Here is a 15,476-nt window from a genome sequence, read left to right on the forward strand (position 1 = left end):
ATAATCTATACTCATACTTTTCTGTATAGAATATACCTTCGGTTTTTTTGTTTTTTTTTTTTTTAATTACTTGAACTGTTTTTGGGTACCTGGCACTGAAAATGCCATTTGTTCTTCCTTATTAACAGGGTTTCTCAGCAGCAAAGTTACTGGCATTTGGGGATGGATAATTCTTCACTGTGAGGGGCTTTTGTGTACTTCTACCCATTAGATGCCAATAGCAGCCCCTAGTGTTGAAGTTTAAAAATGTATCTAGACATTACCAAATGTCTTCTGGTAGGTGGGGCATTCCTATTTGAGAACCACTGCAGTAAAGAAAATGAAGATGACAGACTTCAGGTTTAAAAGATTTTTCTGGTCTTGCTAGGTATACCTGCTATTGCATAATCGATAATTTGTCAAAAGCAAGAGATGAAAAGGAGATCCCCTATTACCCCATGTTATGTCTCACTCAACCATCTACTCTAAGCATACTTGTCTTTTTCAATATCATTTATAGAAGTTTAAGACAAAAAATGAAGAAGTTCTTAACTGTATTCCTAGAACTAAGTTACTAAAGGTTAAGTTTTATACCTAGTACTTCAGAAATTGGAACAAGACATAGGAGAATTAAAGAGAGAGAGAGAATTATTTCTATACACTGGTGGTTGGACTACAGCTGGAAAGATAAGGAGCTGGCATCTCTATTGCTGTAGATGTTCTTTCTCACAGAAACACTGCTGAACATGGTAATTGCTAAAGTGTACCTTATTTCAGCGTACATATAACTTAAATAGGCTTTTTTAGCATTAGCCAATTTGAAACTTGGTACATATATAAATTAAAAATCACCTGTTTTTCAACCTGATAATATAGTTGTAAACTTGAGTTGTGTTCTTATTAATAGAATGATGCCTTCATATTGTATTTCCCAATTACATTTTTTTTCCTCTTAAAGTTTGTGTTTTTCCCCTGTGATATTTTTCATTCAGTATATGTGAAACTACTACTGTCTGTTTGGCCTGCGAGTAATATTCTAGTGCCTTATTTTACACAGTTTTCTATGTGGTACACTGAAGATGTCTGCGATTCTTTTATTAGAATAAGCCTTGTGAATCAACTTGAAATGTGCAATTTCTCTATATGCTTCTATACCACAACTATATTTCACTTTTTAATTCCATATAACTATTTTTGTTTACAAATCAGCAAGATAATTTTTTAAAAAAAATGTGTTCTTTATTAATTCAGGTCACATTGGATGATATTCTCAGAATTCATCTTTGGATTTTTCTTTATTTTCAGAAGTAAAATCATAAAGCATCAGAATAATTTAGCATTATCAGTTAAATGTTCAGAAAATAATTCTCAGGTTTCTTGTAACTCATCATATTTTTATGTTTTTTTTTTTTTATCTTGTAATCAGGCTATTGATTACCTTCTCATTTTTACATGTCATTTGATTACTAGCACTATAATTAGATTAAAATTGTTTCCTTTTATATATACAAGTTAGAGGAACTTATTATTTTTTTTAAAGGTACCATACAGGACTAAAAACTTTTTGCTCTGTCTCAACTCCTACCTCTTCCCCTATAGACATTTCCTCTGCTGAAAAGAAGGCATTGTTAATGTCTAGTGTCTTATTCTAGATACATTTTCTTTAGAGGTAGATGTCACTCCTCTTTTTGTCCTCTAAAACAAAGGGGATAAATAGCTCTTTTTTGAAAAGAGCTATTTAAGGTGTGAGTGATATAATTGGATTAAGACTGAAATTCACAAGTTAGAATGTCTTAGTTTTAAATTGTGTACACATATTTCTAAATCAGATTAAGACTTATATCTTTTGGTTTTTTTAAAGGCGGGTTTCTTCCCTAATGTGGGAAATTCGATACATAGAGCATAACACTCGAACATTTAATGAGCCGGGAAGCCCAATTGTGAAATCTGCTAAATTTGTGACTGATCTTCTTCTACATTTTGTAAAGTGAGTTACTTATTCATACTTAATTATAATAGTTATAATAATGGCACTATTTTAAGATGTAAAATGTCAGATTGTAAAATAACAGTAATTTTTTTACATGTGTAATGCTGTCACATAAATATAGTTCCTCAAAATACAAAGCCTGTGTCTTAAGGAAAAAAATTTTAATGTAAAAGAAGTGAACTAAAAACATTTAGTTATAAAATCATAAAAATGCATTATGTTTGTATTCTGTAATTAAAAAATGTGGATCCTTTTCTCATTTCAGTCTGTTGGATAGTAAAAAAATTAATATAATTTTTTATCTTCATTAGCTCTTTCAATCTCACAGGTGGGAAAGATCATTAGCTAAAATATTTGGTTGAGTGAACCAATTGGGGGTTAACTTGTACAAGATTGTGAATATATATTTAGGTAATCCAGCCAGATACTGAATTTTCAAAAGTCGTCTTCTTAATTCAAGTTTATTTCCTTGTTCATTGATTCTATAGCAAGAGTGGTAGCTACAGTTTAAGGCAGAAGTACCTTTCTTTCCTTACCATGTGGATTTTATGTAGCCACAGAATGAATTGAGCCTTCTAAATTGAAGCCAGAGACTTGAATCATGTTTTGGTGCAAAAGATTGTTCTAATTTTGTATTGATGTTACTTTTTATATTAATTTATATTAGATCTCCCCCCCCCTTTGGTTAAGAAGAGGCAACAATGTATTTAAATACCTTACTTAACTCGGTTATTGTCAGCTTTCACTTTTACATTATTCAGGGGATTATTCAGGCTTTAAAAAAAAAAAAATCCATCTTATTTTTTAAAATAATATTAGGATCCTTTTTCCTGAGAATATTTGCTAAGGAAACAGCAAAACAAAAACAATTATTAAGATAAACTCTGTGTCCTTCCTCTACATTATTCTCTTAAAAAGAAATCTTTTGCTTTCCAAATGAGTTTAGGGACTTCACTTGCTTTTTTTCAGTGAATTTAGTAACCTGACATTACTTTGTTCTAGAAAACTCTTTTGTCTGTATTTTTACAAGTTATAAGTATATGTATGTACATCTTTTTTCAGAGATGAATTCATAGAATTAATCACATATAAAATATTCATGTTTCAGTGAAATGATTTAGATGAAGATTGTTTTTATATTTTAAATAGTCTGAAAATGCATTTCTGTCATATATTTTGAAATGCAAATTAATATATTTCAAGCATTTATACTGTGTATTTTTAAAAAAATTCCTGTTATGTATATAATTTGTTAAACATTTTTAGCTGATAGTAATTTTGAAAATGTAAAGTATTCCTTGAAATTTTGATCATTGTGTTTTTTAATTGTTTTGGGGCAAAATTACATGCACTCAATATAAACAAAGTGATACAATGTATATTTGGAGATGGAAATAATCATATTTTTACCCTAATACAATTTCCTGGGCCAGTAAACATGAAGTTGAAATAATATAAGGAAAACTGTGATAAATAACACAGGAAGTGTATGAAAGTTTAGATAAGGACAGGGTCACTTCTGGTTTCCATAGTGGAGGTTCAGATACACGGAAATATGTTAAGATGTTATGGACAAGGTAGATACTGATATATTCAGGATAAGTTAGATGAAAAAGTTAAGCAGTAGCCTAAAGCAGGAAAGTAGTCATTAAGTGTAATTTCAGTTGGTAAAGTAGAAAATATAGCAGTAGAAGTTGTAGGAATATAATGCTAAGTTGGGGACACATCATGGCAGGCATTGAGTGCCAACCTAAGGAACTATACTCTATCTATCTATCTATCTATCTATCTATCTATCTATCTATCTATCTATCTATCTATTATCTGCCTATGTAGGTACCAGGGATTGAAGGCAGGGGCACTTAACCACTGAGCCACATTCCCAGCCCTTTTTAAAATATTTTATTTAGAGTCAGGGTCTCACTGAGTTGCTTAAGGCCTTGCTAAATGCTGAGTCTGACTTTGAGCTTGAGATCTTTCCACCTCTGCACCTAAGTCTCTGGAATTAAAGGAGGAACTAGACATTTTTAAAATAAGATTCCAGGAGCAGTATTTGAACATTAGAAGAAGTTGTTTTACATTGTGGCTTAAAAGCATTCATTTGACTACAATGTCTAATGTTAGTTTATCAAGAAGAGACAAAAAACATAAGTAGCAGATTGGCTTCTACAGACAACCAAAGAGTAAGTGATGAGGGCATAATTTATGGAAGTGAGAAAAGGGCAGATGCCAAGATATATTTGAGAATAGAGTTCAGTCTTGACTGCTAATTGAGTTTTGAGAAAACAAGGGATGAATATTAAAAACTCAAGGTTTTTGTTACTGTGAGAATGGTGTGCTGTTTAAAAAAAAAAAAAGAATTAAAAGAGGGAGAGATTGGGGAGTGATAAGTAGGTATAGACATGGAATTTTAGGTGGTGATGTCAAGAGAAGACGATTAAGGACAAAAATTTATAGAATGCCTCTTTAAGAATGAACAAAGGAATGAGAAGATGTGAGATGTAATTAGCTTCACCTTGAAGCCAAAGGAATGGAAGATGGCATCACAGGCATGGCAGTAACCTTAGCAGATTCAGGGAGTCAAAAATTGGGTTTGACACAATGAAATAAGCCAGAGGGAAGGGATGACATGGTATATTGTGTGTTTCTTGGGTATCCAAGTCAGCAAATGGGGAAATGCTTTAACTTCGATTTTACTCTTAAAATCTGGTTTTAAGAACAAAGGAAAAAGCTCATGGCTTTAGTCTTACATGTTAACATTTTCTTGCTGTTTAGGGATCAAACTTGTTATAACATAATTCCACTTTATAATTCAATGAAGAAGAAGGTTTTATCTGACTCTGAGGTATGTAATATTTCATTATGATTATATTAGTATTGTTACATATAAAAAGAAATTTACATATATACATATTACAATCTTCAAGTAAAAACTTCTGAAAATTATTTTTTGCCTAGTACTATTGTTAACTTTTTAATAAAATGGTATTCAGTATTTTGTTAAAATAACAGAAAGGGAGACCTGATGGGTCAATAAATTGACCCAGCTTGTATTATATATTGAGTTTTCTAAAGTATAAAAGAAAAAATTTCTAAGTAAACTATTGAGTGCAATGACACCTACAATGTTTTATAAATTTGATCTATTTTTGCTTTAAAGGAAGAAGAGAAAGATGCTGATGTGCCAGGAACTTCTACCCGAAAAAGGAAGGTAATTAGTTTTTGTTTTTTGCAGAGGTACTTTATATGAATTAAAAATATATTAAGAGCCTTTTTTTTTTTTTAGTGGGGTTGGGTACCAGGGATTGAACTCAGGGGCACTTGACCACTGAACCACATCTGCAGCTTTATTTTGTATTTTAATTAGAGCCAGGGTCTCACTGAGGTGCTTAGCATCTCACTTTTGCTGAGGTGACTTTGAACTCAAAATCTTCCTGTCTCAGCCTCCCGAGCTGCTGGGATTACAGGTGTGTGCCGCCGTGCCCATCTCCTCTTAGAAGTTTTAAAGGCAGATTAAGTGTTTCTTTCAAATCAGTCTCAGAAAATTCATGTTTTTCAGAACCAGTTGAATGGTATGGATTTTTAAAGAAATATTTTTTAGTTGTCTTTGGACCTTTATTTTATTTGTTTATTCATATGTGGTACTGAGAATTGAACCCAGTGCCTCACAGAAGCTAGGCAAGTGCCTCTAGCCCTGATTTTTTTTTTCTTTATTTGTATTACTATATGTTACAAGTTGAGCATCTCTAATTTGAATACAAAACTCAGAATCTTCCACATGCAAAATTTTTTGAGCATGGGTACTCAGAAACTTTTGTATTTTGGAGCCTTTTGGTTTTCAAATTCTTGGATTAGCAATGCTCAACCAGTGAAGTCTGCAAATATTCCCAAATCCAAAACACTTCAAGTCCCAAGCATTTCAAGTATGGGATACTCAACCTGTAACTAATTATGTAAGACTTCATTAAAAATACAAAATTAAGTCACATGATGTGGATCTTGCCTATGCTGTCACATACTCCAGTTGCTGAATCACAAGGATTGTGATTCACAAGTCTGAGGCCAGTCTGGGCAATTTAGGGAGATCTTTTTCTCGAAAATAAAAAGGACTGGGGATGTATGTAGCTCAGTGGAAAAATGCTTGCCCAGTATGTTCTAGGCCCTGGGATCGATACCCAGCACTTGGGGGGAGGGATACAAATTGTATTGTGTAAGTGCCATTTTATTAATATATTTGAATGTTTTTATTTCAGGACCATCAGCCTAGAAGAAGATTACGTAATAGAGCTCAGTCTTATGATATTCAAGCATGGAAGAAACAATGTCAGGAATTGTTAAATCTCATATTTCAGTGTGAAGATTCAGAGCCTTTCCGACAGCCAGTAGATCTCCTTGAATATCCAGTAAGTTATTTTTGAAAATAGTATCTGTACTTTCAGTTTGCTGCATATTTTATATATAATAATTGATTATTTTTATGCCTATAGTTTATTTCTTCATTATTTCATACATGTTCTTACTATTATCCATTTGATTATATACAGAAGCTAAGTTAAACAGTATGATAAAATGGAAAGAGCCCTGACTTAAGTATCCAAAGAATTGTATTGTGGTCTTAGTTTTGCTCTTACTAGTTTTTCAGTTTGGAGCAAATCACATGTCTCCCATCTGCATGTAATTTTTTTTTTCACTTATTCTTCTCTTCCACGTATTAATTCCAAGAATTTTATCATAGTTAGGAAACAAAAATAATAATTCTTTGTTACAGGGTTATGGTGATAAAACAAGAATATATAAAAATTAGTTTCCAAACAGTGAAGCATTATATACAAATGTAAGGTGGCATGTTAAATTTAAGTTATGCCAATGTATGATCTTTATGGATTACATAGTAAAAAGTATGATCCAAGTATTTACTTTTATGCCATCATAGCAATCCAAATTAGTGGTTTTTATTCCTTTAACAAGTTATTAAGGATTGTATAGTTCAGATAACATGCATGGTTTCAAATGAAAATATAAATTGATTTATAAGACATAACCTTGATGTGGTATCATCTGTTTTCTTTTTTTATTGATCCTTTTCAGTTACATATAGCATTAGGATACATTTTGACTAATCACGAAGTGTGGAATATAATTTGCTCTTACTCAGTCCCCAGCACTTCTTCCTCTTTCCCTCTATTCCCCTTGCTCTACTCTACTGATCTTTCAGAGATGTATTTGTACTTTGATTTTTTTAAATTAGTGTCTTGTGGATATACTTGATGTTGGGCTTCACTGTGCTATATTCATGTATGTACATGTAAGTTTGGTTAGATCCATTGATTCATTCCATTCTTCTTTTTTTTTTTTTAAAGGTCCCTCCTTCCCCTGCAATCCTCAGTCCCTTTCATGTATTTTAACTGATCTTACCTCTATTTTGATGAAATCCTCACCACCTTTTCTTCCTTTCTCTCTTTCTTTTGTCATTTTTAGGTGACTTGATATGGTCAAAGACAGTGTAGTTAGACTTTGCTGAAGATGTGGTAGACTTTTCTTTTTCCCAACACCTCCTACTAAAAAAATCTGTAGATATTAGATGTAAAACAAACAATATTCTGATAGATGCTAAGGAAAGTAGATAGACTGAGATCTTAGGACCAACAGAATAGTGAGTTCCTCTGGGTTTGCTGTCTTGTTACATATACCCCAGTCAGGAAACTGGAGAAGCCAGCAATCTAAAAATGCTACTAAATACTGATGATAAAAGAACCCTCATTTTGCTCTCTTTATTTCTCTAGCTGAAGAATCAGCAAAGGGGCAGACTAGCAATACAGAAATCTGATATAAACACACCCTGCTCTACTTTAGCCAAGTAACAAAAAAATAACTGTGCCCCTTACTCCTTTCCCATTAGAAAAGGCTAGTGGAGAGGCCACCTTTTCTTCCTTCAGATACTGTATGAAAACACTAAGAGAAATCTAAACTTCCACCCCCATCTTGCAGTAATGGAGTACCTTTCCTCTTCCTCTCTTTGATGGTATCAGTCGAGGTCTAGTGGAGAGTCAAGTCTTTCAATCACCCATAGTGTGGGTGGAGGCCATGTAGGGAGCAGTAACAAAGCATTCCCTGTCTCACAACCTAGGTGTTATCAGTGGAAACCTATGAAGGAATATGAGCTTCTTTCCTTTCCTAGCAGTAACAATGAAATCCTCTTCAGAACCTGACTTCCAAGGCAATATTCCCTCTCTGTCCCCTGCCACCAGCATACACAGGAGGCTACCAACTAAAATACAAGATGTTTTAAAGATTCATTTTTATACATAAAATGTTCAAGTTTCAATAAAAAAAAATCACTTATTCCAAGAACAAAGATAATCTCAACCCAGCTGAATGAGAAAAGATAAGTATTTTTAAGTAGCATTAAGAAAATGTTTGAGTAGTTAAAATCATCCTTAAAACCAATAAAAAATAGTCTCAACAAAAGATCAAGAAGTAAATGAAAATAATAAAATTACTCAAAGGAGAAAACAGAAAAAAAATCTGTGAACTTGAAGATAAGGGGAGCAAAAGTTTCTGTACTGCACTTAAACTGGTAAATGTTCTTTTTGCTTGAATTAAATATAATTTTAAAAGTTATATTTAAGACAGTTACATTGTAAATGAGAAGAATAAAGGAATGTAAGGGATGATTTGGGGAGGGTTCTCTACTTCACTTGAATGGCAAAATTTTGATTCCAGTAGAATATATATATAAATATATAAATATATATAAATATATAAATAAATATATGTATTTAAAATATCTAGAATAACTAAAAAGCAGAATAATCTCTTTGAAAAGAGATGGAGGCAAAAACACTAGCGATAAATCAAAATGGGAATTCTAAAACTTGTTCAAGTAACATACGGTAAGGTTGGGAAGAAGTAAAAGACAAAAAGCAGAACAAAGAAAAATAAAATGACAAACTTCATTGGAATGGTACAATGTGTTTCTAACCACAGTGAACTCAAACTAGAAATCATTAACAGGAAAATCACCAAGTACGTCCTAATGGAACAGAGCACTTCTAAATAATCCGTGGATCAAACATGTCTCCTGGGAATTTAAAAAATTATGTCTAACTCAGTGAAAATGAATACAACTATCAAAATTTGTGGTATGCAGTTAAAGCAATATGGAAAATTTATAGCACCACGTTGGGAGCCAGGTTCGGGTGACGCAGACTCAAATTTAATGCGCAGACTCAAGTTTAATGCGGAAACATACAATTTTTATATTCTCAAGCAGCGGCAAGGGGAGTGCCTTTTAGCGGCTGGGTGTTAGCATGTATCTCTTGCTGAGCTTGTGCTGAGCTCGTGCTCACTCCTTATAAGGGAAGAGGATGTGCCTGCAGCCAGTGTGCCTGAAAGGAGTTTGACTCACAGCCGAGGTGTGCCTCCTGCTTCTGAGAGGACACAGGTGTGCCTGTTCCATAGTCAAACATCTTTCTTCAATGCTAACCACATGGCTTAAGATTTCCAAAGCTGACATCACATGCAGTGACTTGTGCCTATAGTTTGACCTACTCCGGTTGCTGAAGCAGCAGGATTGCTTGAACCCAGGAGTTCTAGACCAGCCTGGGGAACATAACAAGACCTTCCTCCCTCCCCCAAAAATGATTTATAAAGCTAAAAAGAGAGAAGATGTGAATTACTAATATAGGGGATAAAACAGGGGATAGCTTCATAGACATTGCACGTGTCAAAAGGATAATAAAGGAAACATTTAAACTACTATAAACAGATTTGAAAACTCAGATATGATGGACTAATACAAACTACCACAACCCACTCACACAATATTAAATAGATAATTTGAGTAGCCCTATAACTATTAGGGAGTTTAACTTGGATTTTTTTGTGGTCGGTTGGTTGGTTGGTTGGTTGGTTTTTAGCCTGAGGCGGTGATTCTGGGGATTGAACCTTAAGAGTCCTCTACCACTGAACTACATCCTGGCCCTTTTTATTTTTTATTTTGAGCCGGATCTTTCTTGCTAAGTTGCCCAGGCTGGCCTTCAACTTGGCATCTTCCTGCCTCAACCTCCTGAGTTGCTAGAGGTGCCAATGTGCCACCATGCCCAGCAGGAAATTTAATTTGCAATTTCAAAAACAAGAAATCATTAATCCTAGGGGACTTAACTGGAAAATTCTTCCAAATATTTTAAAGAATAATTAATAAAATTCTTCAGTCTCTTCCAGAAGATAAAATAGAAGAACATGTCCTAACTCATTCTGTAATTCTAGTATTATCCTGCTGTCAAAACCAGACCAAAAAAGTACAAAGAATAAAATACAAAAACTCTTAATAACAGCAAATAGAATTCAGTAATATAGAAAGTGATTATATACTGTGACCAGTAGTATTTATTCCAGAGATGTAAAGCTAGTTCATTATTAAGAAAGCAGGAAGTATAATCCATCATTTTAAGAAGCTAAAGAAGAAAAACCACATTATCAATTAATACCAAAAAGGCATTAGACAAAATTTCATACTTAATTCTAAGAATGTACATTTTAGATGTGGTAGGGTAAAATCGCTGTGTCTGTAAAAGCAAATGAGAACAAGCTTGAAAGGAAGAAAGTTATTGTACTTGTCCCAGAGAATGGGGGGTCACCATATGCCATAAGTAAAGCACCAGGTTTTGGTCAGGTGACAGAAGGCAAGAACTATGAAAAAGCTTAGGAACCTTTTATAGGGATTTCTCTGGGAGAGGCAATGCAAATCAGAGTAAACAGCTTAGGGATTAAATCCAGGGGTGTTCTGAGCTGCTATAACCCCAGCCCTCATGGGCTCTGGAGTATACATGTGGTCTCTAGTTATCTGCTCTTGGCCCTGGGAGGATTTAAGGATGATTTAAGGGCAGAAGAAATGTTGACCTGATGTTTGAGAGTTAGAAAAGGTGGCAGTTGGGACGCTGTATTCAGAATTGATTGGTTTGCATGTGAAAGACATGTTCTCAGTTTAACCCTTTACTATCTCTTATAGCTCAGTGGTAAAGCACCCTAGGGTTTAATCCCTAGTACAAAAAAATAAAAAGCATTGGTTAGCCCTGTAAGGCCACCAGATGCCAAAATATAGACAATATAGTTAACAAAATTGGTCCTGTGATGAATTAGATGTCAAATAGACAAATACAGATTCTTTTAAAAACACATAACACCCTTCATGATAAAAACAAAGAAAAATAGAAATAAAGGGCAACATTCACAAAGCCATAAAGACCATCTTATTAAAAAACCCATTAGCTAACATCGTACTTAACAGTGAAAAACTGTTCCTCCCCTTTTAAATGGAAAGCATTTTAACTATTGGGTTCAACATAGTGGAAATACTAGCTAATATAATAAGCAAGAAAAGGAAATAAGCATATATATTGGATAAGAAAAATAAAAAATTTATAAAGGTAATGATCTCTTCTTACATTGCCCCTTCACTTTATGGTCAAACATATGATCATACTTTAAACTTGATGGTACAAAATATAATTGTTTTCCTTCAAAAATATATAATTAAATATTCAAGCCTATTGAAAAGATGCAATACTCTATGTCCTTTCTAAAATATATCATATTCAGATAATTTTATAATCTTATACCATATTGTGATCATTATCTGTTGCTCTTCTGCTTTCACTTGCTTCTTTTATTGCTTCCCGTCTTTTGCCATATTTTACATAAAATTGAGCAAATAGATACCTTGGGCAATTCAGTGCTACGTGGAATCGAGTATACTTTGTGACAGTTGTTTACATTCATACTTCTTGATTACTTCAAAGCTCCCAATAGTTATATTGAAGTTGATGTTATTAAAACTTTAAGCCTTCACATCAATGGAATATTAGCTTACTTTCATTCTTTGTAGCTTCTCAGTTTAACAGTTGTGTTTCAGTGAGTCAACAGCATTTAAAATTTATAGGCAGTATAAAAGTTTTGGGGCTTTTTTTTTTTTTTAAAAAACAAGGGCAATTATTAATAGTTCTAGAACTTCTACTCAAGTGCCTATGTGAATCCTTCTACTGAAAGTAATGCTTTGTGGTAATAATGTTAATGCTGTCTGTCTTTTCTCTCCTAGGACTACAGGGACATCATTGACACTCCAATGGATTTTGCTACAGTTAGAGAAACCTTAGAGGCTGGGAATTATGAGTCACCAATGGAGTTATGTAAAGATGTCAGACTTATTTTTAGCAATTCCAAAGCATATACACCAAGCAAAAGATCAAGGGTATATAATTATATTTACATTTGTCTAAAGGAAAAGTATGTTATATAGCCAAATGTTGCCATTTTTTTTTTAAAAAAATAGAGTAAAATTAACTTTCTGTTGTGTCCTTATTAGTGTCCTGCTACTCCTTTCTACTCAATTCCTCTATGAAATAATACTGATGTCACACTTTAATGTTTTCTAGAAATGGCTATTTTTCTTGAAGTATCATCTACCTCTTTGGCCAAACAAGACATCACGAAGTATGATAAGGAGACAGTGTAATGAGAAGGGGTAGATGCTAGGTCCAGGTAGAATGGAAAATGATTTTAAACCCTTAGGCATGGTTTTGATATGATAAAGTTAACAATGAGGAGTTTTGTCAGTATGAGCCATCTGAATTCAGAGTAGAACTTTTCTTTAACAATCCCAAATCTTGGAAAATCCTAATACAAACACAAAAATTAATTGCAAAAATTTTTTAGTTTACTTTTCATCAGTAGAGATTGGAAAAGTAATATAAAAGCAATATTTAAATCCTAAAAAAATTATTAGAAAAATATTTAAATTATGATATTTACTAATGGACATTTTCCTTTACGGAGAGTTTGAACACAGTGTTGTGGGTTGTTTTCTTTCCATAGATTTACAGTATGAGTTTGCGCCTGTCTGCTTTCTTTGAAGAACACATTAGTTCAGTTTTATCAGATTATAAATCTGCTCTTCGTTTTCATAAAAGAAATACTATAACCAAGAGAAGGAAGAAAAGGAACAGAAGTAGTTCTATTTCCAGTAGTGCTGCATCAAGGTATTTAATTTCTTTTCAGTGGCATTAACTGATCTATAACTTTGTCATCTAAATGATAGAATTTGGTGTTTTTTAATACTTCCTTTACTATTCCCTATATTGCAGAATGATATATTTGACATGCAAGTTCCTATGATGTGGAGGATTTTTAATCTTTTAAACTAAAGCTTTACTAGTGTAAGTGCTTAAATTCAAACTGCTAAATCTATACAGTAAAACAGCATTTTTAGGATAGTGATGGCATCATGCTTTCTGTCATATAACTGTAGCATTTATGGCAATCCTTCACTAAATATTCACTTTCAAAGGCTCACAACCATATGAAATCCACTACAAATCTCATATTTTAACATATTTCATAATAGCACAAATATTGAATCCAACAGTATTATGAAACTATTTTATTCACTCATAGAGCTGTAAGAATGATGAACAATGTGATCTTAATTTACAGCCCTGAAAGGAAGAAAAGGATCGTAAAACCCCAGTTAAAGTCAGAAATCTCTACCTCTCCATTCTCTACACCTACACGATCAGTACCACCAAGGCATAATGCTGCTCAGATAAATGGTAAAACAGAATCCAGTTCTGTGGTTCGAACCAGAAGCAACCGAGTAATTATAGATCCCGTTATCAATACTGAGCAACCATCTACTTCGTCAGCTGCAAAGAATTTTATTCCAAAAGCTAATACACCTGCAGTGCCAGGGAAAACAAGTAAGATAGTTTCTAAATTGAAGTGTGTATGATGATTTTTTAAAGATTTTCCTTTGCAGTGGGTTTGGGTAATTTCCTGCAGATGCTGTTGTTTTTGGCTTACTTTATTGTTTTCTCCATTTAAAAAAAGTTTTTAATAAGAAAAAGAAAATTGACATTTAGGAATATCAATGTAGAATAATGCTTAAAAATAAAAACAAACTGCTCCAAGCTGCCTGAATTTAAATTCTAATACATAGACTTCCTAGCAGTTTGCCAAGGCTTCCTTTCATAATCTTGACTGCACCTTCTAATGAGGCTGCAACTGTTAAGACTGTCTATGGGGTATGCCTTTTTCTTATTAGAAAGATTTCTTGGACTGGGGATGTATCTCAGTGTATGTAGAGCATTTGACCCTCAGCAAAAGGTCCTGGGTTGGATCCTTAGCCTGCAAGAAAAAAGGAAAAAAAAAAAGAAAGAAAGAAAGTAGATTTTCTGAGGAAGTTATAAGCATCCTTTGTTTTGGCCATTTGAGTAATTTAAGCAAATCATATTAGCAGTCCCAAACTTTTTGCTTATTTTTAGACTCCACAAATCTAAGCTTTTAATTTTCTCTCTGTGTGTTTTAGTACTAGAAAATTCTGTGAAACATTCCAAAGCCTTGAACACTCTTTCGAGTCCTGGTCAATCCACTTTTAGTCCTGGCACTAGGAATAATACTGCAAAAGAAAACATGGAAAAGGAAAAACCTGTCAAACGTAAAATGAAGTCATCTGTACTCTCAAAGGCATCCACTCTTTCAAAGTCATCACCTGTCATTGAGCAAGGTAAGATGTTACTTGTATCCTTTTGAGTATGGTAGATCCTTCTTACAAATGATTTTTTTGTTGTGGTTAGAGGTATTCTTTATAACTACTTTTTGCCCACTCAAAAATCACAGTCTATATTAATTGATAAATATAGTAAGACACCCTTTGAATTGCAGTTTTATGTCAAAAGCAAACTATTGTCATTAAATTTTTTAAAACATTATATGGAAATAATAACACATACTAGAATAAAAAAGCTTTTACTATTATATCACTAAATATTACAAAACCTAAAGAAATAGATCCTATGAGTTTAAAGTAGATTTAATTAACCCAATGTAACATTCTACACTTTTCTAGAAAAAATTTGTGATCATTATTACATCACAAAATATAATACACTCACTGGCACAATGGCACATGCCTGTATTCCCAGCAACTTGGGAGGCAGAGGCAGGAGGATCATGAGTTCAAAGCCAGCCTCAGCAATTTAGTGAGACCCTGTCTCAAACACAAAAAGTACTGGGGATGTGGAGTGTCCCTAGTTTCCATCCCTGGTTACCACCCCCCACCCCACCCTCCACACACACACACACACACACACACACACACACAAAATAAAATAAAATGAAATAAAAAACAATACACCAACCTTTACTAATTCATCATGGTTGTCTACAGTCAGGCTTCTGTTCTAATTATATAACTTTTAGTTCCTTATAGTTATGCTGCCAAGTTCTGTTAAGTGCAGTTTTTTTGTCCTAAAGGTCTTCTGTTTGAAAGATGGAGAGAATAACTTGATATACCATATGGCATGTTAAAACAATGTGTATTCCTCACCTCAGACAGCCCAATAATAAACATTTTTGTCTCATGACTTCCAAACTGTGTCTAAGACATTTCTTCTTCAATGTTTTTTCTAGAAACCTCACTCAAAATTTAATTTTATTGCTGAAATGGTCTTAT

The 15,476-nt window shown here is 33.3% G+C and overlaps 1 protein-coding gene across 1 annotated transcript in view; it reads left to right on the forward strand.

Annotated features, from left to right (window-relative positions):
• The window catches only part of PHIP (PHIP subunit of CUL4-Ring ligase complex), a 121,226-nt gene that overhangs the window by 101,265 nt on the left and 4,485 nt on the right, over positions 1–15,476 (forward strand). Inside the window, exons 32-39 of the mRNA XM_079147138.1 lie at positions 1,841–1,966; positions 4,745–4,814; positions 5,130–5,180; positions 6,223–6,372; positions 12,066–12,218; positions 12,842–13,005; positions 13,460–13,722; positions 14,331–14,528. Coding sequence (XP_079003264.1) covers positions 1,841–1,966; positions 4,745–4,814; positions 5,130–5,180; positions 6,223–6,372; positions 12,066–12,218; positions 12,842–13,005; positions 13,460–13,722; positions 14,331–14,528 — 1,175 coding nt within the window. The remainder of the gene's footprint in view (positions 1–1,840; positions 1,967–4,744; positions 4,815–5,129; positions 5,181–6,222; positions 6,373–12,065; positions 12,219–12,841; positions 13,006–13,459; positions 13,723–14,330; positions 14,529–15,476) is intronic.

This window comes from Sciurus vulgaris (genome assembly GCF_902686455.1).
Source record: "Sciurus vulgaris genome assembly, chromosome: 7".
Taxonomy (NCBI): Eukaryota; Metazoa; Chordata; class Mammalia; order Rodentia; family Sciuridae; genus Sciurus; species Sciurus vulgaris.